At 36.4% G+C, this 25,393-nt stretch overlaps 1 protein-coding gene across 6 annotated transcripts in view; it reads right to left on the reverse strand.

Moving 5' to 3' along the window:
- The window catches only part of LOC131432337 (G-box-binding factor-like), a 96,353-nt gene that overhangs the window by 21,929 nt on the left and 49,031 nt on the right, over positions 1–25,393 (reverse strand). The window contains exons 1-2 of one of the 6 annotated variants that reach the window (XM_058598548.1): positions 15,906–16,047; positions 35–502 (exon numbers count right to left, since the gene is read on the reverse strand). The exons of 1 other annotated variant lie outside the window; for it this stretch is intronic. In XM_058598548.1, the coding sequence (XP_058454531.1) occupies positions 35–266 (232 nt within the window). In that variant the 5' untranslated portion in view covers positions 267–502; positions 15,906–16,047. Of the gene's footprint in view, positions 1–34; positions 1,341–15,292; positions 16,048–25,393 lie in introns of those variants that run through there. 4 more of the 6 variants (XM_058598551.1, XM_058598549.1, XM_058598550.1 and 1 more) reach the window with 4 other exon arrangements.

Here is a 25,393-nt window from a genome sequence, read left to right on the forward strand (position 1 = left end):
TATACACCGAAAACTGGCAAACATCGTTCATTACCTGGCAGCACCACAAATTCATCCACGGGCGATGTTATGAGTGTTGGTATTGGGCTGGGGGAGACGATGGCTACCGTCGAGGAGGTGACATTGAAGGCGTCTAACAGCACTTCCGTAGGCGACAAAGATGCCGGCACCGGCGCCACCGGTACAAAGGGACTCAAAGAGGAAGTGTGAAGTTTGTCGAACATATTCAACGCATTAACGCTGGCTACGTAACCAGACGACGTCATTGTACGGTCGGATAAGTGCAGGCCTGAAGCCTGAAAGCGAATGCTTATTCAAGTGCAGGCTACGCCACGTGTGAAATCGAAAAAAGATTGGCGACGTCGACGTCGAATGAGCTGTTTTTTTTGAGTTTCACTTGTTGCTGGCGCGATTACTTAATTCAAATTCTGGATTTACATTTTCAATCCACCCGTCGCTGCACTTTTCCTGCTATTATTATTAGATTACCGATAGTCTCTACCTGGAATCAGGTGTTGAGCGATCCAATCATCGGGTGAGACATTTTTACTATATTCGTAATCGGTTTATTGTAATCATCCTACACGGTCAGTCGGAATCCATTGCGAAAAAAAACGTGAAGCACTGTTGGCTTACTATCAACGTACTTCGTGAAGCAGAAACGCTCACTTGAATTAGCAATTTTCCTCGTTTGGGAACACACTAACAGGCGCAACAAAAAAAATCAAGACTCCATGTATGAATGTAAACGCAAATAGTGATTTCATTTTCGTTTCCCTATTCTGTTGACTACAGAGAGGAGTAAAATATACTTGCCAATGGATTTTTTGGCAAACTTGAAGCGAATGGGACAAGTTATTTGTCATGATACAATAACGAGCGTAGTAAGCTACTGTTGTTACTTTAAATATCCAGTTAACTAAACTCAATTCATTTTTTTTTATTCATTCTAGGCTTACGATATGACGTAAAAGTCGCCATCAACACAGTTTCTGCTTTTTATCACTGCTACATACCTAATTCACCGAATCTGGCGCGTATAAAAGAAAGAGGGGAGGGGCTGGCTGTTAGGGGTTTAATCTCCTTCCGAAACATAAAAAAAAGGTTATGAAAATTCTTCTCCATAAATATGACGAATTTCGCGCCAACTCGAACAAATGTTAGCAGCACCCTCTCTTATTTGAATAATGCTTCCTGGACATGTACACTTTGTCCCAGAAAGTCTCTTTCCAAAATTGATCGAGACTGTCTTTTGAAAAGGGTTAAACATTTTTAATTATTTTTCTCAAATAGTAATTGTCGTAAATGATAAAAGTTTTATACTATTGATTTTTACATGATCAGTAAAAGTTTTCAATTAAAACACTGAAAAAATCCTTATCAGTCCTACACTGAAAAAATTTGATTTTAAGAATTAAAAATCGATTTACAAAACAACACCATCATTGATTTTGATAAAATTTTGTTCCAAGATTGGTGATTAAGGTGAAATGTAGCGGAATGCAAAAATCGTGTTTTTGATCAATTATTCAAAAATTAGACCGATTTTCGAGAAACCAAAAACACTTAAGTTTTCGAAATCAAATTTATCATAACTAAGTATTCTTAGAATTTTGAAATTTTGCTTTGGCGAGCCATAATTGGTTTTTGAAATGTATAAACATATACTGTTCCGTTATACGGGGGTGATTTTAGAACTGAAAAGTAGTGTTTGTAGCAGAATTTCACAAAGAATCTGAAAATGCAACTCAAAATTATAAAATATTAGCTAAAACAACCGAAATTGGAAAAAGTTTACGTAAACTTTTCCGCATTTTTTTTTATTGATTGCGCGCTGCTGTTTCGTATTGAGGTGGTGTGAGAAATGCACGGTGGGCACGGTGGCATTATATCGTGAGCAAAAATTACATATAAAATTATGACGCGAATTTATGCACCATTGGGTTTTGTGTTGAAATAAAAACGAGTTGAATACAATAGAATGGGTATTGTAAGAAATTGTTTATTTTTTAAGTAACTGTCATTTATAATGCTAATAATGTCCAATTCTGTTGAGTTCAATGCATTGCAAGGTCTTGGTATTAGGTTTATTGTTGAATATGACCATTTGTTTCAACAGATTTCGCAGACAAGGAGTGGCGGAACCGTATTGGGAGAATACTAAATCCACACCAGGAAAATGTCTGGGTGTGGAAGTCTTGGAATTACATTCCTTTTGAGAAATTTGGCTTTTCTGTTTTAACAGACTTCGCAGCCGACTCATAGCATAGCTTCGATTACACGGCTAGTGCTACGATCCTATTGACACAACAGAAATAATACTTTCTACTTATTCGAAGATAATAATGAAAGTCAATTAGAATGGAATATATTGGCATTGAATGTATTCGATAAGTAAATTCAACCGCGCTCTATCATTCGAGTCAAGTAAATACTTTTACGTAAATTCTATCTCATCGGCGGGAAGGGCCTGGTGAACGACTGGAAAAGATATCGAAAATACTTGAATGTTATCTCGTCTTCAATCGTTCTTTTGAAGGAGAATCCATGCTTGCTACTAAACTCAGACATATACATGGTTAGCAAGTTGGTCAATACATTTACATAAAACATGTTAATCATTCATAATTACTCATGATTTATAGCTCTAGTGTAAGAGTAATCACTAACAATAATGATTGAATTAGCATGCCAATTGAAAAAGTGTTTTGCAAATAGCATTAACTTTACGTCTGCTTTACGGTTCAAATTGAACTGTTTAAGTTTGCACTAAGCAGTTCAATTTGAACTGCTCTGCACTGACGAGTCTAAGACGAAACGTAAAGAAAAGTAAAAACGGTTCTGTGCCCAAAGCACAAACTTTGGATAACCCCTAAATGAAAAAAGAAGTTTAAAAAAGTTTATCCCTTTTCAAAAGACAGTCTGGATCAATTATAGAAAAACAAAGTATGCAATGTGACATTTTAGGACAAAGTCTAAATGCCCAGAAGGTTTCATTCAAATCTGAGAAAATTCTCCCAACTGCGAATGTGATTTAGTGCGAAATTCGTCATATTTAAGTCAATATAAAATGAACGATTTTCTACAAACGACTTTATCCAGAAATATGTCTATGCGTATGATAATTAATCATCATGTACCGAATAGATAATTTCCCCGAAAGAAAATATCATATAGAACATAAATATCGCTTATCCCTAAATATGATTTAAAAAACCGTACATACGATCCCAAGTAGCAATCTGCAACAAGTTCTGATACGACTAACGGGTGGCAACTAAAATTTTGGAATTTTTTTCTCAAACTGTCAAAAAAAAGACAAACATACTTGGAGAAAATCTGATTTATTGAAATTAAAGATACATTGTTCATTGTTGAAAAAAAAATAGTGAACATTTGAAAACGGTCCGTAATTGGATGTTCGGCGAAGCTTCCGTTTGATGTCGGAACAGGAGCGTTGTACGGCCTTCATGTCAACTTTGCGAATGCATCTCTTGATTCTACCAATCAACTGTTAGCAATTCGTGGCTCTCCAGTTATTTTTGTACACCAAGGAGCTCAAACCCCCGAAGAAATCTTCGATTGGGCGACACTGAGGTAGACTTATCGGGTTGTGGTTTTTGGGTACAAATGGGATCGAATGGGTATTCAGGAACGATTGTTTTTTGGCGCAATGCCATGACGTTTTATCCGGCCAAAACACGTATTGTCCATCAGCATGATGTTTTTGAAAAAACGGGATCAAAGCTTTTTACAAACATTCGTTCTGGTACACATCTTAATTGATTGCCAACCCAGATGGCTTGAACCATGGCTTAGAAATACCTTTCTCGGAAATGGCAATGTACAGCATCACTTTCTGTTCAAACTTATGTTTAAACTAATATTTTATGATCGGATGTACAGTAGAACTATCCGTTGAATAGTATCGATCGTTTGCGGGAATCTGCGTTTTCGAAAGAGGGAAGTAACTTTCGTCGTCCAAAACAAAATTTTTTTTCGGTAACATTTTTAATTAACTAGCGACATTGGGAATTCAGCGTTGAAATCTGTGCGTACTTATTTTCCGGGGCTCGTGTCTTCTTTCAGTACTTTATTCCGAGTCTTTTCAATGTTTGGCAGAACAGTTGAACTTTTTTGCGGCATCCTTTTGGCTCAGTGAATCCTTGTTGTTGAAGGCCCGAGAAAGAGAACGAAGTCCTTTTGCGTCCATAATTTTAGCTGCTCTTCCACTACCTTCCTTACGAGCAGTTGTTGGGCATCTTAGGATATTGTAAACTATCGAAGCCGCAACATTTTTTCTTTTAAAATGTTTTACCGTATACTATTTGCCGAGATTTCTGTGCAGTTCGTAGAACTGTACAATGCGCTCGCGAAATACTTCTTGTTTCGACGGCATTTTGAGCAAAACTGAGCAAGCATGAACAAAACAGAAAATACTAGCAGAAAGTGGAGAAAGAGAGCTAACACATACACACTCTTAGTTCTCTCCGAGCGCGTTTGTTGTTGAGCACACAGGCCTCGAAAAATTCCAAAATTTTAGTTGCCACCCGTTATACATAGCTATGAATATTAAACCATAAGTTACTTAGAAGTAGTTAGGCGAGAAAAATTCAATGTCTTTTATAAGATGGTGTTCTAGATTCACAATCGAATGTATTCTACTGTTTTTACAGCCATCAAAATGTTATTCTAAGAACAACAAAAATATAACAAACAAACAATACATGGAACAATATTAGAATTTTCATAATACATTTATTCAAAATAACAACTAATAAGAATTTAGTGTACATGGATAATTTTGAGCATGTAGGGTAATTTCATAGTTTATTTTTTATATCTATATCTATAAACAGATTTTGATCGGTGGCGCTCCACAAAACACTTAATTAGAATTAGTGTTGAGAACGAACCGTGATTTCAAAAATCGCGACAAGTGATATTCTGACAAAATGAATCATCAATCAGAAAACTGACTGAAGAAAAGTTCACTACTGATTTGCAACGCGATTTTTACTGAAACTGATCTCACGTGGCAAAATATTAGTTGTGAAAAGTTCTCAAGCGAATATTCTCCTCGAAGGAACCGGAAGACGGATCCGGATGAAATTCAGGAATTCCGCATGCGACCACGAGGTCTTTCGTTTGAATCCAAGTTTGTCAACTTCAGCTATCTCCGAGAAAACCTAGTGAGATTATTTGACACATACACACAGACATTGCTCAGCTCGATGAACTGAGCCGAATGCTATATGACACTTGGCCCTCCGGGCCAATTTTTGCTAGTCAATTTTTAAAGTGATAGCATAACCTTTCTATATGAGAGAAGCAAAACGTATTTTTTTCAAGAAAAAACTATCCAATATCCCAATCCGCAATATTATTACCTGTCGTAACCTTCAATACATGAAACATCTTTATCGTTTTTCAAACAATAGCATTTTTTTATTTTGAGTTCGGCCCTTTATTCATTTTAAACCCAACTCAGTTCGCAAATATCTTGTGATTTTACATCTCCAAAGATGCACATAATTGGTGCGTCGAATTTCACACAAATCTGTATTCAAGAACATGTGAAATGGTGCGATTCGAAAATAACATGGTTTGAAACCGAATGAAATTAAAAAAAAAAACAAAAAGTCAATAACGACAGTGCGACTTGAGCTTAAGCTTGAGCGAGCACCCCTGGTTGCTACTCCGTTACTGATCAGGATTAGCTGAAATTGTACAGGGAATTTCTAGATGATCCAATTCTGGTAACCCCGTATATACTACTGCGCACTCTACAAGTGTCACGGGAGAAGGATATTTGTTAGTATAAATTTCAGTAATGGTAGTATTCACGCGCGACTCAGTATGTTCCGGTTTCAAGATGTTCGGATGCACCGCTAAACTTACTGACTTCCCGAGTGAACGTTTCAACAATATCCGACACTGAAGTCCCGGGAAGTTAGAATAAATAAACAAAATAAACGAGTGAATAGGATTTTGACATAATAGTTGATTCATTGCATTGACATATTCTACACAGTTTTTAAAAAAACATTTTAAATCACCAAACAAAGGTCAAAAGATTTCACGTGCGACTTGATTTTTAATTATTTCTGCTTCATTATTTTAATTATTTATCAAAATTATTAATTGGTTATATTGGTTGATCTGGGCAGCCGGCTACCGAGAGAAAATTATTAATTTATCAAACAAACAAGTATTTTTTACTATTTATTCAATATACCGATATATGTTATCTCTGTTATTAGCATCGCAATATTAACGAATTTCCGCAATAGTTGATTTTTATCATTCAGTTTATAATCTTGAAAGACAAGCAATAACATAAAAGAAGAAAACATATCAAATAAAACTTCTATCCAAAGCTAGTCGCAAATTGGTAAGTTGATTGAAGTGGTAATTTAGTAAAATAGAGCAATAAGAAGTGAAACGTTGAAAATATCTCTCGGTTGATTTTTCAATAGGGCGTATAAGCAAGCGACAGTTTCTCTTTGTTTACTTTCTCTTCTATTAATTACCAAGCGATTCCCACGTTTATCACTCAACTCTTTGCATGAAATGATACCCGAAACTTTCGACTTTCAAACAGAATAGTGATATCAAAGAAAATCTTTTTAATCACATCACAATAATCGAAAGAGAGAGTGATTAAAGAGAAACTGTCACTTGCTTATACGCAATACGCCCTATTGGAAAATCAACCGAGATCTAATAACTGAAAGGAAAAAGAAACTACTGCAATTGTCGCCTTTTACGACATGGAAGCACGAACCCAGTGGATCTATTCTTGGCTCATTTTTTCCACACGGCATCTAGGCTGGTACTGTCCGGAGAGAGCTAATATGTAGGTACTATCAATCTCCTAGTGGACGCCAGCCTCTTCACTAACGACAGTGTGACTTGAACCGAGAAACATTAGATCACAAAATACGTCCCTTAATCGACTGAGTCACAGAAGCACATATCTGCTTTATGAATATTTGATACATGCCCAAACAGCGTCAGCAAATTATACTCGGAGTTTAAAAAATTCTGCACGAATGGAATATTGCGTCATTTGACAAATTAAGTTTTTGTAAATTGTAAAATTGTAAAATTCGTATTTTTTTTCTGTGTATCATTTACTTCCTTTAGATCTGCCTCTAGCAATTTGAGTTTTAATAAAAGAGATGTCATAAAACGAACAAAACTGGAATTATTTGTAAGAACATATTAAATAAAAAAAATCATGTAATTTAATGTCGTTTTGGTTTTTAGTGTTGTACTGGTGCAGTGTAGCACCGACTATACTCGCTCCGATTTGGGTGTAATCAAGGCATCCTTTCCTGCCATTACACCGGTGTAGTGTCACCATTGAAAACGAATGAAGTGTATGATTCGCCGGTTATTCCATTAAATATTACATAATAAATCATATTTTAAAATAATATTTTAAGCGGACATGATAAATTAAGGGGCGGGTAGGGTCCAACATTTTTGCAAAATCATTTATTTTTTCTTCGTATTTTCTTATAGTGAAACATTTCAAAAATCGATTCAAAAAGAAAAAAAAATTCTATTTAATTCCACTATATTTTAAAAGTCTTTACTAATGTTACGAGATAAAAAAAATAATTCCATTTAATTCCACTATATTTTAAAAGTCTTTACTAATGTTACGAGATAGTAACAGACACAGATACCGCACTTTAAAAAAAATGAACTTTACGCTTGATGTAAATTCAAGCAGGCCATAATTTCTTCGGTGATGACACAATATTACATCTATCAACATGTAAAAATAATTTTTGAGTGTGTATCGATGTAAACTTCAGCTAAATTAATTATGAAGTTATTACTATGACTTATCTTCACATGATTTAAATTGTGAATTTAAGTGAATTATGACGCTCCTTTAATGTGCATCCATAAAGGCATAAATTTACGTAATTTTTTGTTTGAGTGCACTATTTCGGTGTGCTATTTGCAACCTTCTTCAGTGTTTTTGTTCTAAGTTTGAAAAAATATTCTTGAAATGTTTTATTATAACAAAATACAACGAAAAAATATGATTTTTGAGAAGTATTCAACCCTACCCGCCCAATAAAAAGCTAAATTATTACAGATTTTATTGAAAAACAAACTTTAAATGCGTTTTCTCAGAAGTACGTTTTGCAATTCCGTGTCCTTCGTTTTAAAAATTACTTCGTTATTTATTTTCAAATGTTGAACACACTTTCTACAAACAAAATACCCAAGCCCAACGTTTTCCTTTTTGTTTATGGTTACTTTGGGAAGTTTTGACTTTGAGCAACCACCAAAAAATCATAAACTTCTAAAAAAAATCAAATTAAAGCAGGGATCTAAAAAAAAAACTTCTACTACAATAATGTCGCTTAAATTTTTTGAGTTCCGATAATTTTGCACACCAAAAAAATTGAATTAATCCCACATACGATGTAATTCATAAAGACCTAATTTCTCAAATGACAGAAAAGTTCATTCGTAATGACTTAATGTTAGATAAGCATGAATTTTACTGGTTTCGACTGCAACTTGCATTCTGCTAGCAAGTGCTACTGTATGGATTTGAATTCACATTTTACCCGCCAAGCAGATGTGTGCTTCTGTACCTCAGTCGATTAACGGACGTACTTTGTGGTCCAATGATTCTCGGTTCAAGACACAACATTGAATGTTACTCCAAGTGAATTTGCGAAAACTTCGACGCTCCATTTGTGTGCATCTAATAAGATATAAAATCTCAGGGTTTTTTCGATGTGTGTGCTTTGAGATACAGTGGACACCGCAAATCATGATTTCTAAATAGCGTCCTCAAAAATACTTCTTCACCGACTTATTTCTCAATATTTTTCCACGGAACAATGACAAAATGATGCTTTGCACTATGCAAAAGATTTGAATTTAGGAAGCTTAATAATTAATAAACAATTGTGTAGTTTCCAGAATATAACAGCGACAACCTACGCTGTTGTTTTTTTTCGTGGGCAGTTGATTTTATACCATCCCGCCTCGCACAGAACACAACACGGAACAGAGGAAAACCGAAAAGGCAGAAGAGCTGGAGAGCGTGAGTACGTATTGGAATTATTCTTTTTTTTTGCTACTGTCTGTTGTTGATGCCATCCGTAGCGAACAGGTTGTTGTCATCACCTGAAACTGAAAACGGCAACGGACAGGCGGCAGCACACGACACTCGATCGATGGCCAAATTCGATAAACAATTTAGCCAAATTATATGGCTTCGCACATTCTACTTTCAATGTCATCCAAGTGACGGGGTGTCAACGATGCGATGGACGTTGCAAATATGTTTGCTTTGGGGGTACGATTCGATAATCAAACCGCAATCGTTCCGAGTAAATGATAGTAGTAATAAAGAAACCTGAAATTACGGTGCCTTGATGAATCCATTTCTTTCGGTGGATTGTTGTTCCACGAGATGAAAAACACCGCAAAAGCTCTGGAGTGGAAAAGGTTGCTCGGAAAAATAATGCAATGCTATTACCGAGGCGAGTTTTTCGCTGGCACACGAATGGCAGAAATTAATGAATCGATAAAACTGATGCCATCTGTCTTCGTTTAACACTGGAAGAACTTTCTACAAAACTCGATGTTTCAAATGTCATCGCCACAAAACAACCAACCCTTTTCAAATAACAGCATTGTTGTTCTAAAAATTGAAAACGTCAACCAGGCGTCTCCATACAATGCAATATTTTAACGGGAATTCGTTCTTCCAGAGCCTACTTCTCTATCATGAATAGAATGGCGGTAGAATACGTGATTCATACGTAAATTTCATTCAATAAAACTTTATCTTTCAACTGTTTCAGTTATTTTACCCGACATATTACAAAAACGCCCGTCTTTGTGGAATCGAAGGAAATATCCTGATAATTTGGCTAATCATCCACGTAATCAGAAGGCTTTTCTCGCTTTATGGGTTGATGTTGGGCGTCATTGAATTTGATAGCATCACATTTCGAAAGGCTTAGGTAATATGCATCCATTCGAAGGCAAACTGTTCCATCATTGCAGGTTAAATGGGGTGTAACTATTTGCAGTGTTCTTGAAGCTGATCCCCTCATTTATGGCGAGTGGCTAAATTGGAAATTTAGTTCATGTTTTGCAAGCGGAATGAGAATTTGAGTTCACGGAAAGGATGAGGAAGGATTAATTTATAAACGACGCTGCCGTGGAATTGTGTTTTATTACAATGTAGAAATATCTTAAAATTAAATGTACCGGAATTTCTATGTTGAAGATGGAAAGCTATATAAGCTATAATTTTCCGTTCTATGTGACATAAATTTACGAATGTTTATTCACATATCGATATGTAATTAGTGAGACTAGGTGGAAAAAAATGTCCTAGGTTGCCAGTTCAATGCGTTAGGTGCTGGTACGACAAGCCAGTTGTTGTATGTTCGATCCTTTACCTAAAAGCATTCTTATTGTTCGTATGATCTAAGCAGCCGTGCAATGGTTCTGTACATTTAGAATCGGCTGTGAAATCTATAATACGTACCAAGAACTATTATCTGAAAAAAGTGCACACTGTAAAAAAATTGATGTGTTTATATTTTACCCCAAAGCAACTTTTCAATATAAATCAGAATCTCTGACTTTTTGCCTTAAGCAAAATGATTTTGCAATTACTGTGAAAACCGATTTTGGAACAGAGGCCGAATGTCATATACCCTTCGAGTTCTTCGAGTTAGTTCGTCGAGTACGCAAAATGTCTGTGTGTGTATTTGTGTGTGTGTGTGTGTGTGTGTGTGTGTGTGTGTGTGTGTGTGTGTGTGTGTGTGTGTGTGTGTGTGTGTGTGTGTGTGTGTGTGTGTGTGTGTGTGTGTGTGTGCGTAGCGTTTTTTGCACTAACTTTTCTCGGAGATGGCTGAACCGATTTTCACAAATTTAGATTCAAAAGACAGGTCTTGTGATCCCATACAAAATTCCTGAATATTATTAGGATCCGAGTTCCGGTTCCGGAATTATAGGATAAATGTGTAAAAATTGTTAAAATAAGTGCACCAACTTTTTTCGCAGATGGCTAAACCGATTTTCACTAACTTAGGTTCAAATGAAAGGTCCTGTGGTCCCATACGAAATTGCTGAATTTCATCCGGATCCGACCTACCGATCCGGAAATATAGGGCAAAGTGTGTTAAAAATTTTATACCCTCACTTAAAAGGGCAGAGAGCGTAAAAAAAATTCTAAACCGACCTCAAATCTTCTCCAATTGACAGTTTTTGTCAGTAGATGGGCAAACAAACCGATTTCGGTTATTTTTTTAAGCATCGAAGAAAATTATATTGCAGAAAACCACAGTATTATATATGATAGTATGATTGATATGAGAAAAGCATCATTACACCACTAGCACACTGCGTGCTTCGTTCGCCCGGGCGGTGATGTTTTCTTCTTCCGTGCCACCGATGGTACCGATGCGTACCGATTTCGCAACGTTATTTTGTATGACGGTTTGAGAGTTTTGACACTCATCGCGCTATAATTTCGGAACCAGAAGTCGGATCTGCATGAAATTGCACAGTATCTTTTAAGACAACGAGAGCTTTAATTTGAATCAAGATTTATGGAAATCGTTGCTGAGAAATCGAAGTGAGTTCCATTTTTGAGGCTTTCATTCACTATTACCGGTGCTTTCGGAACCGAAAACCGGGGACTAGCAGTTCAAAGTAGATCTGCCAACTATACGAATTTACCAGCAAGTTTTCAAAAAAGTTTCACCTCACCATCACTTGTGAAAAATACTAACGAAATTGAAAACTTTTCACTAATTGCGCTGTAATACCGAAACTGGAAGTCAGATTCGGATCAACTTTACGGGGATTTTTCGAAGATAAAGATGCAATTAGATGGAGTCGGATAAAGATGCAATTTAGTAGCAAGCTACTGAACCATAAGATCTTTCGTTTGAATCTAAACTTGTGGAAATAGGTTCAGCCATCTCCGAGAAAAGTGAGTGACTATTTTTTCCATTTTTTTTACGTTCATATCACCCTGTGAATCCGAAACCAAAAGAGGGATCGGGATAAAATTCAATAGCAGCTTATGGAACCAGAAGACCTTCGGTTTGAATCTAAGTTTGTGAAAATCGGTTCAATCATCTCTGAGAAAATTGAGTGACATTATTGGTCACATACACACACATACATTTGTTCAGTTCGTCGAATGGTATATGACATTCTGCCTTCCGTGCCTCGGTTGCAAAGTCGGTTTTCACAGCGATTGCATAGACTTTCAGGTTCTTTGATGACCTGGATTTCTCGAATCAAATGTTAAAGTCGAATGCTAGAACTGAATTCTCAATCTCGGTAGACTGGTTTCTGGAGCTTAATTTCGAACATCGAACTCGGGTACTGAATTCTGAAGCTGGATTCTAAAACTGAACTGTTGATTGTAGAACTGATCATTGAACCCTGTGTTGTGGAACTGAACTTTGGAACTGAATTCGAGACCAAGATTGTGGTTCGGCACTGAGATCAAAACATGAACCCTAGCAGTGATCTCTGGGCCAGCTCTTGTCAACAGCTAAATTTTGATTACAGAATTTAGGTTTCAGATTTCAAATTCGGATCTAAAATTCAGCTCCGGAATTCTGTTCTAAAATTCAGACTTGGAATTTAGTTAAAAAATATTCTCATATTCTAAAGGGTGATTTTTTAAGGTATCTTTTTGGTAACTCTGTTTTTGACAGATCACACGTTAATCGTGTTTTGTGTCATTGTAAAACTTATTCGGTTTGGTCTATAATTTAATCTTGAATCGTCGTTTGGTCTATAATTTAATCATGAATGGACGTTGGCAAAGTTGGAGGAAGATCCACTTTTCTATCGAAAAATTGTGTTTTCAGCGACGAAGCTCATTTCTGGTTAAATTGATGCGTAAACAAGCAAAAGTGCCGCATCTGGAGTGAAGACCAGCCAGAAGCATTGCAAGAGCTACCAATGCCAATATTGGATCTTGGGCATGGGCCATCTAAAGCGGAGCTGCGGCCAACATTTTCATGAAATCATCTTCAAACATTAAATTATATTGATCGTTCTATCGATTTCAACGATGATTTCATCAATTTTCTCAATATTTTTGTGTTTTTTTTTATGAAAATAAAATCTTACACCTCTTAAAAAATCACCCTTTAGTTCCTGAATTCAGGAACACTTTTAGAACTTGTAGAACTGAAAGTTTGATCCCAATTCTACGCCTGCATTCTGGAACTGAATTTCGTACTTGGATTCTGGAATGAATTTGAGAACTGAATTTAGAAAATACAAATGAATTTTTAATCTGAATTATGTTCCTGTATTTCGGTCTGGTGTTCCAGAACCTCAGTTGCAGAAATCTGTTTCAGAATTCGGAGTCTGAATTCCGGGCAGAAATTTTTTAATTGAATTCTGATCTGCACCTCACTTTTAATTCCAGAATTCAGTTTTAAAAATAAGTTTAATTTTCGAAATTTAACTCGACATTTTAGCTGGTTTCCGTTTCGGTATTCTGGAACTCGATTCTGGCCTTGGATTCAGGACGAAGAACTGAAATTTACATCTGGACTCCAGAAACGAAAAAGAAAACTTGGTCTTGGATTTCTGAATCTGAATATTAGAACTTTTACTCTAAGAATTGAATTCTAGACCTGGATTCTGAAGTTTGAACTGAACGAGTCAACTACGAAGGCTAGAATGAATGAGAGGCATCAACTTTTTACCTCTTTTACTTATCAAACATTCTAGAAAACTTTAATTTCGATTTATTTGTGGTTAGCTCATACTACTGAAAATTATACGTGGGGGTGGTGTATAAGTAATGGAAGTTTTTTCTGGAACTATCGTTCAACAAAATAAATTCAAATGTTTTGCATGATAAAAAGCATTATTCGAACAACATTTTGTAATATTTTCGTGGAAAAATATTGAGAAATAAGTCGGTGAAGAGGTATTTTTGAGGACACGTCTTAAAAATCAGAATTTGCGGTGTCCATTGTATCTCAGCGCAGACTAATCAGAAGTGAACAAATCAAAGCAGCATAGTTAGAGTAGAAGTTTTTCTAGACCCCAACGTTTCTGTTTGATTTTTTTTTAATTTTTGGTGGTTGTTCAAAGCGAAAATTACGATTTTTCACGAAAAAATCCGACGTTTTGTAGCTGTGAAACCTTCCCAAAGTAACAAACAACGCAAAGGAAAACGTTGCGGTCTGGTTTTTATATGTAGAAAGTGTGTGCAAAATTTGAATAAAATTTGTGCAGTCGTCGAGAAAAACGCGTTTAAAGTTACTTGTCTATAAAATCAATGGAAACAATTTATTACTCAAGGGAGCCCTTAGGGTCTAACAATTTCCAAAAATCTTATTTTTTCTTTTATAATTTGTTATAATGAAACATTTCAAGAATGTTTTGTCAAGTTTTTTAGTCAATCGAAGCAGAGATCTTGGGCCTGTGCGCCTCATCGCAGTATGACATAAGCAAAGATAAAGGCCCATAACTTGCTGAGTTTTGTTCTGATAGGCTTGAAAATTTCACAAAATATTCTTGAAATGTTTTACTATAAGAAAACACAAAGAAAAAAAATTAATGCTTTTTCAGAAGTGATCCTACCCGCCCCTTGAATGAAACAAGAGATGTTCACAATCAAGAACTTATCACTCACCTATAGGATAAATTTTGAAATGGCGCTTCAGGGTAAAAGAAGACGTATTCACGTCAAAAATTGGCAAAATATGTACAAATTCTACATACGAGCTGCCAGCAAAATAATACAAGCAATGAGAATGCTTCGTGTGACAAGCCATTCAATGAAACCATGACGTCAATAACTTCAATGAAGGTTCAACGTGGATTTTTCACGTATAATAATTCCAGTTATGCAGTAAAATATGAGATAGGTTTAAAATAAACCATCTAATTGCGAAACTATTTACCGTCATGTAATCCAATGTTCTATTGAACGATTCCTCTACCAAAAGAAAACGCCATATCAAATATCTTGACTTTGACTCATTTGAACCGAACAAAAATTAATTCACATAAATAGCTATCAATCTGACAGTTTTTTCGACTCGATCACAGCAACCTTGATCCGTGCTAATTGGAGTAATCATGATGCATCCAACTGAACCGATTACATGGATGATGATGATGATGAATTTGACCGGTTAGATTTAGCATGTCAATAAGCCGACTCAGAATATAAAAACTCAACGATCCACGCAACGACGAATCGCCAGTAGTAATGGGTAATTCCGGACACACTGACACCGCACAAACACACGACGATGGGAACAATACGGCTTCGAGGTCACCCTGCCAATTGTGTTGCTCACTTCTGTACACACAATGCACCAACGGGCGACGGACGGTGTAGCATCTCAACTCAACGACAGCCCATTGCTTGGTAATAGCCGCAACTGAGCCGGCTCACATCGAGCGTGATGTTTTTCCAGAAAATGGCTCTACGGCGTGGCGATGCACCAATAAAACCCGCACTGCCTAACCACACACTACCATATGATACGTGATGCTGTTGCTCTTTCGTGACACAATAAATCGCTGTGAAATAGTCACTTGAAGCCTTCGGTTCACTCGGGGCACATCCTCACCGTGGGGCTTATAAATGTTTAATGCCGAAACCGATTGTTTCTGTCATAACACGCCACTCGAAATTTTGTTCATTAAACCAAGCAAAAAAAAATACAAGTTATTTAACTCCCGACGAGGAATATCCCAAACCGATTTATCGGCAATAATCCGTTCCGTTCTAGGATTGGAACACCGGCAAAAAAATATATTCTAGAACACTTCTCCCGGGACGATCCAACGGTGAAAGTAAAACACACGCGCGATTTGTGAACAGCCAATAACAAACTGACCGTAATCCTGTAATCCTTTTCGGGTTGACATGAATCGCATCGCACACGTAACAGTCAACAACTCTGAACCGCACCAGCCGAGACCATTTGGTAAACTGAGAACCTTCATCTAGCCATGTGTGCTGCTCGGTACGCTCTATTTGAAATGCCTGTTTCGACGTCGTCGTCGTCGCCGTCGTCACCGTCGTCACCGGCGGTGGTAGCGTCGTCACTCGGTCGTCAGTCGATCCGAGCTCTGCTGATGAAGTCAGCCGCTTACGACCGACCGACCGACCGACACGGCGAAAGAAATGAATCATACCTCGCGCGCAGTTAGAACGGAATTTATTCTACGAGACCGTCCCGAAATCGTCCGCATAGTCGTAAGTCGTTCTCCTCGTACACTAGCGACGTCTATAGCTCTATATATGAGTACGGAAAAGTAAGTACATCATCTAGTAGTCGGGGTTCGAGCGAAGAGTCAAATAAACTGTCCGGCTCTCTGTTAGGTTTGTGTATTTGCATATCACACATGGTCGGACGAATCAAACGAATTACCATTTACAGCAGGATAACGATACACCGAAAACATCGTAACATCCAACGGTGGGTTTGAAAGCTGGGACTCTTAATATTCCTCATACTTTACTATGGGGCGCTTTTTCAAAATATACCTTTCAAATAAAGAGATGGCTTTTTGGTAAATTGGTTTCTCGTCAAAAAATTTATTTTGCGTTGAAGGCCAACATTTCGAAGGTTTTTATGCCTTTAACGAAAAATAAATGTTTTGATAAGAAACCAATTGACCAAAAACTCATCTCTTTATTTGAAACATCATTAATTTTTTTTTTTTGCCCTCCACACCCCCCCGCACCAAAAAGCTCACATTAGGAGCCCTCTGGTTGCGGACACATACAGTCCTCAGCTTGGGGAAAAAAATTCTACTAACAAAAAAAAACGCGATTTTATCAAGCTGAGGTTATTATAAAACGAAGAAGGCTAACTATTTGTACTAAGCAAGAGCTCCCAGTGGAATGTAAGATTCCTGTTAAGGGGCACTTAATATGTTAAAAAATAAACTGTTCTAAAAATAATATTTATGTATTCGTCTATTGGAGCAGGAAAAATCCCCCTTGAGCTGACCGTTGAACCAGTACTTACTCAAAGGGCACAAAAACCTCCTCCTCTTTTTATATTTGATGAATAAGTTAAATGAAAGAATTAATAAATAAATTAATGAATAAGTAAATAAATGATTAAAGTAATGTAAAACGAAATTTATTTCATAAATGAACAAGTGAATGAATAAATGAATGAATAAATGAATGCATTAATGAATGAATTAATGAATGAATAAATGAATGAATGAATGAATGAATAAATGAATGAATAAATGAATGAATAAATGAATGAACAAATGAATGAATAAATGAATGAATAAATGAATGAATATATGAATGAATTAATGAATGAATGAATGAAAAAATGAATTAATAAAATGAATTAATAAAATTAAAAAATTGAATACAAAACCGGTTAGAATGATAGTAACAGAGTAACAATACTTGGATACAATAATAAATCTTGAAAATAAGCACAGCACATTATTACGACAACAGAGGATACCTCTGACGGAAGCGATAAATAAAAAAGGGACTAAAAATACACACACACACACACACATCCAAAAACCAGGACATACAACATACAAACCACAGCATGCGGCTGATACACCTACACAATATAATCAACTATCTTCGATTTTACATATTGTTTCATTTTAGTTTTAAACAAGTCAATATTCATGATTTGTTTCAGACTTATAGGTAGAGAATTATAGATAGTCGGACCGTAGAACGTTATCCGAGTTTGACCGAGATTTGTGGATACTCTAGTTCGCAGTAGTGAATTAGCTTGTCTGCTATTTCGCTGCCGTGCAATAACCGATAGAGGTGAATTGCTATGAACCCCTGGTTGGTATAGCGCCTTATGGACGAACATGATTGTTTGCATGTCTCTCAATGCCAGAATGGGCAAAATGCAGTGACTAGTGTTGGAATACAGTAAAGCTGTGGGATACAAATGAGGCAACTTAAAAATAGTTTTAAGGCATCTATTTTGCAATATCTGAATTTTTTTCAATTTGGACTTAGGTGCATGACCCCAAACGATTATTAGATACTGAATGTGAGAATGAATACAAGCAAAGTAGAAACTCAATAAAGCCCTCCTTGGAACAAAATAGCTAACTTTGCGCAATGCGCCGGATAGTGCGGATAATTTTTTTTCGATAGCCTTTATATGTACATCCCAAGAAAGAGTTGAATCGAGATGTATACCTAGGTATTTGAAATCGTTTACTTTTTCTATTGCAATTGTCTCAAGACATGGATGAGGATGATTTGGTAGTTTTTTTCTCGGGGAATGAAACACCATGTATTTCGTTTTTAATAAGTTCAAAGACAACAAATTTGCGTTGAAATATTTAGATAGGATCCGGAGGTCGTACTCAATCAACGGGATTAATGTTTGTACGTCCTTGCACGGATAGAACAGTGCAGTATCGTCAGCAAATAACCTAGGTACACCTTTTAGATTCAAATTCTCAATATCGTTAATATAAATTAAAAATAACAATGGTCCTATGTTACTACCTTGAGGTACTCCTACACTAATGGAGCGATATGAACTAGATGAATGACCAATAGATACGAACTGTTTTCGGTTGGATAAATAGCTTTTGACTATGTCATTTGCCACCCCTCTAATCCCGTATCGATCCAGTTTTTCTAAAAGGATTTTGTGATCTAATGTGTCAAAAGCCTTTCGGAGATCCAAGAACAATGCACCAACAATTTGTTTGGAATCAATATCACCAATGAGACAATCAACCAGCTCAGCAATAGCTGTTGTTGTACTACATCCAGATCTAAAACCGTATTGGAATCTATATAAGATATTATTAGAATTTAGGAAGTCGAGCATTCTGTTCACGAGAAGTTTCTCCAAGATTTTATTGAAAATCGATAAAGTAGAGATTGGACGGTAGTTGCAAGGATCGCACTTATTTCCGGTCTTGAAAATGGGTGCTACACGGGCTATTTTTAGGCAATCAGGATAAACACCAGTTATTAAAATTTTGTTAAATATTTGAGCTAAAATTGTTGAGAAGGAGCGAGGATTACTTTTCAGAAGCTTTGCAGAAATATTGTCATAACCATTACATTTGCTGGAATCAAGTTCGTTAATTATAACAATGACTTCATTTTCAGTGGCTGGACGTAGAGAAATTGAATTTGTGACAGAATAAACATTTTCAATAGGATTTGAAGTGTTCAAGTTCGAAATTTCGTCAGCTAGAGAGGCGCCAATACTTGAAAAATAATCGTTGAATGTTTCACATACTTCCAATTCGCTTTTTGTTTTTATTCCATTTATTACTAGTTTTATTTGCTCTTTTGATTTAGTGCGACCCATAATTAAATTAACATTTTTCCAAAGTCTAGAATGATATGTAGTATTCAGAATTGTTTTACTGAACCTTTAAAGACCATCTTAACGGCATTCCTTCCAATAGCTAGAACTTTTTTGAAACAGTTATCAACTCAATGGCCAGTTCTCTCAGGTTTTGTATCATTTGATGGATAATTTATCATCCGCCGTAAATGATTCAAATTGTCGAAGCATCATTTCAAAACTTGATTCATTTAAAAATTTTGTTGCATAGTCCAAAATGTGATGTATTTGCTTTGTGCGAAACATGGCTTACATCAAACATAGCCTTAAATTTTAATGACTTTAACATTATACGTCTCGATAGAGACTCTCCGTATGGTGGAGTGCTTTTAGGAATTAAGAAATGTTACTCCTTTTATAGATTAAACATTCTTTCGGCTTCAAGTATAGAAGTTGTTGCTTGTCAAATAAACATTAAAAGAAAGGACATTTGCATTGCTTCGGTATATATTCCTCCAAGAGCTCAAGTTGGACAGCGACAGCTTAATGAAATTGTCGAAGCCCTTCCTGCTCCACGTTTGATTTTAGGAGATTTCAATTCGCACGGAATGATGTGGGGTTCCGTTTACAATCATAGCAGATCATCTTTAATATATAATATTTGCGACAATTTTAGCATGACGGTATTAAATATGGGTAGCATGACACGAATTCCAAGACCTCCTGCACGTCCAAGTGCATTAGATTTATCTCTTTGCTCGACTTCAATTCGACTAGATTACATCTGAAAAGTATTTCCTGATTTACACGGTAGTGATCATTTAACAATCATCATCTCAATTAGCAGTAACAAACGCATTGCTAATTCAGTTAATATTCCATATGATTTGACAAAAAATGTTGACTGGATAAAATACCAAAGTAGTATCTCAAGTATTTTGAACTCAATGGAAGAGCTCCCCCTACTTGAAGAATATGACTTTCTCGTTTGTTCGATTCTAGAGGCCGCTGAACAAGCACAAACCAAACGATTTCTTGGTCCATCGTCTAACAGAAGGCCTCCAAACCTTTGGTGGGACAAAGAGTGCTCAGATTCTAAATACGCGAAACGAAATTTCAAACTTTCAAGACGTCTTTAAAACGAGGAGGAGGAACGCCCCAGAATTTTGAAAAATTCTTGACTTTAGAAACCAAGTATAAGAGCATACTTCGGGCCAAGAAATGTAGCTACATTTGGCCAAATGATCCGTTTTTCTTGATCACAATGAAACAGTGCCTGAACGTCATATTGAATAATAATGATCAAATTACAATAGTTTGGGTCCCGGTTAATTGCTCCATTCCAGGCAATGAAAGAGCCGATATTTTAGCCAAAAGTGGTGCTATTGAGGGTGAAATTTATGAGAGACCGATTGCTTTCTACGAATTCTATAGCGCGTCTCGCCAAAGAACACTTGCCACCTGTCAAGCTTCTTGGGATGAAGATGATCTGGGTCGGTGGATGCATTCAATTATTCCTAAAATATCGACAAAGGCATGGTTCAGGGGACTGGATGTGTGTAGGGATTTCATTCGTGTGATGTCTAGCCTCATGTCCAATCACTACACGTTAGATGCACATCTCCTTCGAATTGGACTTTCCGAGACTAATCATTGTGCTTGTGACGAAGGTTATCGCGATATCAATCATGTCGTTTGGACATGCGTGGAGTATCGTGATGTCAGATCTCAACTAATAAATTCCTTGCGTACTCAAGGTAGATTATCCAATGTCCCAGTTCGCGACATTCTTGCTTGTCGTGACGTTCCTTACAATTTAAATTTTATTTTATGTTAGACCCCTTTCTCTTCCATGAGTTCAATCAATAGCCAGCTATCTTACAATGAATAAAGGTGATGAACTGGTACAAACAAACATGAAATAGTTATAAGATTATGTACAGAAAATGAATGTATTTTATTTAATGTAATTTATAATAGCTTGATAAAAACAGTGTTTAGATTAACTAATGAATACCAAAATACTAATATGACATTCGAAATGTATTAGGTTTAAAGTACTATGTATTGTGGATGCCACGGCGAAGAAAAACCTTATATATATTGCCTTATGAAATAAACGTATTTTCGGGAAAAAAAAATTAATTGGTCGCACCCGCATCAAATCAAAATTAACCCTCTGAGAGAGTAATAATTTTTTTATCATGAATAACGTATCAACATAATTTTTGCAACATGCCATCGGAAATATGATCATGATTATGATTTATGATTAACATTTTCTGTAGTATGCCATAATCACAAATAATTCAAAACTAAAGTTTTCTGAAATGTTTTGTATCAACAAGTATCAAAGAGGAAAACTCATGACGCCTTTCTCGTATCTGGATAGGTATAAAAGGTTAACACTTGATATGTTTCGATCATTCTAGCCTGCGCAGTTGACCTAGCAGGAAATAAAGCAATTGCATCATCATTCCTATTGGTTCAGGTCCAGAGGTTAGTTCCAGTATCAATATTTCAGTTCAGTATTGAATCAATTGTAGGACGTTCGCAGAGCCACTTTCCCTTCAAAGATGTTCGACTGCGTCATCCTGCTACTGGTCGTCTATATTGCAGCATAATACAACGAAAAGTGGACAACGATGGGGAACATTATGCAATATCAGCCCTTCTAATGGCTCCAAATGTTATCTAAAGAACTATAAAGATTGCTTCTGCAAAATGGAGATACAAATCATCAATTTAGTGTAAATCTAGAAACTGATTAGCTTTGTGCAGTTTTCGCAGTTAAAAGTGTGCGAAACAGTTCATATTGGTGAACAACTCCGAACCGATCAGTTCACCAAAGTGAGGTGATGTATCAGCTCGTCAGCTCATTTATCTTGAACTGAAATACTCTGCGCTGATTTGATTTCATTAGACTTTCTGACAGCTCACTTACAACCACAAATGAAATGAGATTGGTTTGTTTTCATCAGGAAACGCCAGCATTAAACACAATTCAGACGTTTAATCAACTTCGGTCGACGTCAAGATTAATTCAATTATTTTTAGCAGAATATTGCTCACGTACCCGACGTTAACTTGCTCTGTTCCGTTGTTCCATAAACTTGACGTAGTGTCTCTTCCAGAGCTTAAAATTGTCACGCATTCTCAATGAAAGAATCCAATCCAACAGCCTTATTTTCAATATTTTACTGTCTCATTCGTAAATGACCGACACCAGAACAAACGAAGAGAGACGAAGCATTTTCGTTTCTCATTGAAAAAATGAGAGAGTGTAATTAAGAACGTCACTCTTTGAGGAAAGAGCTAAGCGTCACAGATTTTCAATACATCGATGAAAGATTCTTTCATCGACGTATTGAAAATGTGTGACACTTGGTTATAAAAAGTGACTGAAATATGGCAAATCGAAGTAATTACATCCCAGAACTTCTTTGGAAACCAAAACTACTACAAATTCGAGCACCAAATGGTAAAAGTTATTGTGAAACCTTTTCCTGTCATTTTCGATTCTCACAGCTTCGGTTGAATATCGACACTGCATACTATGGGATTTTCACTGAAAACAGCAAATGACTGAAAGGGCAAATGAGAGATAGAAACACAATTTTGAAACTACTCTCCCGCTTATGTCATTGACTGGACATGAATTTCGTTCTCATAGTTTGCAAGCGAAGCTGAGAGTGACAATAATTTCTCGTTATTTTCATCTATTTTGAGTCAATGAAAATGACTTTTATTAGCTCTGGTCACATCATATGAATTGCTATCAACTAATGTAGCTGTTCCGTAACCGTTCCATGCCGGTGATAGTCGCCTGATGTCACGTGTGAATCGCTTTCACATATTGTTTTGTTTTCATCAGGAAATATATTGGCCATTTATTTTTCACTGGGCACAGAAACCTCAATGTGCATGCATGGTTCATTCTTCACAGAAAACAATGGAATTCAAACTTTTTTATCTTTATTTGATGCGGATCAGGGTCATTTCGCCGAAAGAGTAATTTCACCGAAGCCATTTCGTCGAAAGGGTAGTTTCGCCGAATTCTTCATTGTTCTTATATGGTGATTGGAATTGATAAAATAAAGATGAAAAAAAAACAATTATTTTAACTTCCGTTTATTTGACCTACAATCGTACTTCTGAAATGATCCAGAGATCATTTTTGTAGGTTTATTCTCCTCAGAACGGAGTTCCCTAAAAAAAACTTATTGACTTTATTAGTGTACCTATCAGGTAATTGTTTGGGGTGTTTTCTGATAACTGAGTGCATATGAAAAAATATTTAATGCGGTTTCGCCACATCGTTTTATTCGTATGCTATCCGACCTCGCTACCGCTCGTTCGGACCTAACTGAGGCAAAGAAACCCAGGTTTGAGTAGACCGGGCAAGCGATGCGCTTACATGTTTGTATGCAAGAGGCCGCTGCTTCCGACGGCGTTATGTATTCAAAATTACCCTTTCGTAAAAAAGCCCATTCGGCGAAATGGCGCTTTCGGTGAAATGACCCTTTCGGCGAAACGACTTTCGGCGAAATGATCCGCTCCCATTTGAGTAAGAGTCCCGGTAAGAGTCAAATGAATTGCATAATTTTTTAGAAGAATTATCCTACTATTAAAAATTAGCCAAACATCATGCCACATTGAATACATGTAAAAGTGGCATCTCTGACTGTAGCTCAGTACACTGGGCGAGAGGTAAGACTCCTTACAGTGTCTCATTCAATCCGTTAATGAACACAATTCTTCTAGTTTAGAGCTCGCTCTTCAGCAGCTGCCATTCAACTCGTAGCTTGTTGCTACCTTGACAATGCGGCGAACTGGATAGCAAATGAGTGAGCTGTGGTTCTTTTGAAATGACCTGTCAGCTCTCTGATTTACTTGTTTCAGGTTTTTACTAATGAACAGATTCCAATCTACACAGAAATTACTTCAAAACCTAGAACGAAAAGTATGACTTCCGGCATGTGGTTTTCATACGCGCCGGTTGTTTCGAAGCGTGCATTCGTCAAAGCTCATGGAATTTTCCAATGCACGTTGCCGATATTTGCTTTGGAAAATTTCATGAGCGAAAATCAGAACTTGTTATCCCTCTTTCAGGCAGTTTATGAATACTGAGCCAAAAAAAAGAAGTTCGTCTTCGAATTTTTCATCAACCATAATCCAAATAATTTTTGATCGGAACCACAACGTGCGGCCAAGCATAGTCGTGATGAAAAAATACTGTCTGTTTCTTTTTTTTTAACCGAATCAGATGAGTTAACGAACATGATCAAGTTGTGGTTCGAAACCTTGGACAATCCCAATAACATTAGAACTAATTCCCGGGAACTGAGTCCTAGCTCAAGATTTTGGAACTAGATTGGTTTCTTGACTAGATTTTGAAGCTGAGTTCAGAGCCCTAACTTAAATTCGGAATCCGTATGCGGAATCCTGATTCGGGAATTCAACTTCAGATTTCTGGAATAAAATTCAAGATATGAATTCTAGGTCTAGATTCTAAAACAAAATTTTATAATTTAACTCCGAATCAGAGTTTTGGAACTGAACCCCTTTTCAATCCCAATTCTAAATTCATTTCCAGAGTTCAGAACCTGCATAATGGATTGAATTCGGAACTTTGGGTTCTGGAATTAGATTTTGGAACAGAATGCAGTTCTTTTATTAAAGTTCGGAACTAAAGTTCACAATTCAGTTCTACACAGAAAAAAATTATGAATTTCTCTGGTTACATAATTCTAGAAACGTACAATTCATAACAGCTTAACTTTTCAAATGACGCAAAATTAAATTTGTGCAGAATGTTACAGGCTCCGAGTTAAATTTGCATTGATTTATATATGTATCATCTATTCATTAAACGGATATGTGCTTCTGTGGTTCAGTCGATTAACTAACTCGATTTGTAATCTAATGTCTCTCGGTTCAAGTTGCTATCGATCTTTTGGTTTCTGTTTCATTATATGTGCGTCTTATAAGATGTAAAATCACAAGATTTTTTCGAACTGTGTAGAAATAAATTAGGAACCTAGATTCTAAAA

The sequence above is a fragment of the Malaya genurostris genome, chromosome 2 (assembly GCF_030247185.1).
Source record: "Malaya genurostris strain Urasoe2022 chromosome 2, Malgen_1.1, whole genome shotgun sequence".
In the NCBI taxonomy this organism is placed as follows: domain Eukaryota; kingdom Metazoa; phylum Arthropoda; class Insecta; order Diptera; family Culicidae; genus Malaya; species Malaya genurostris.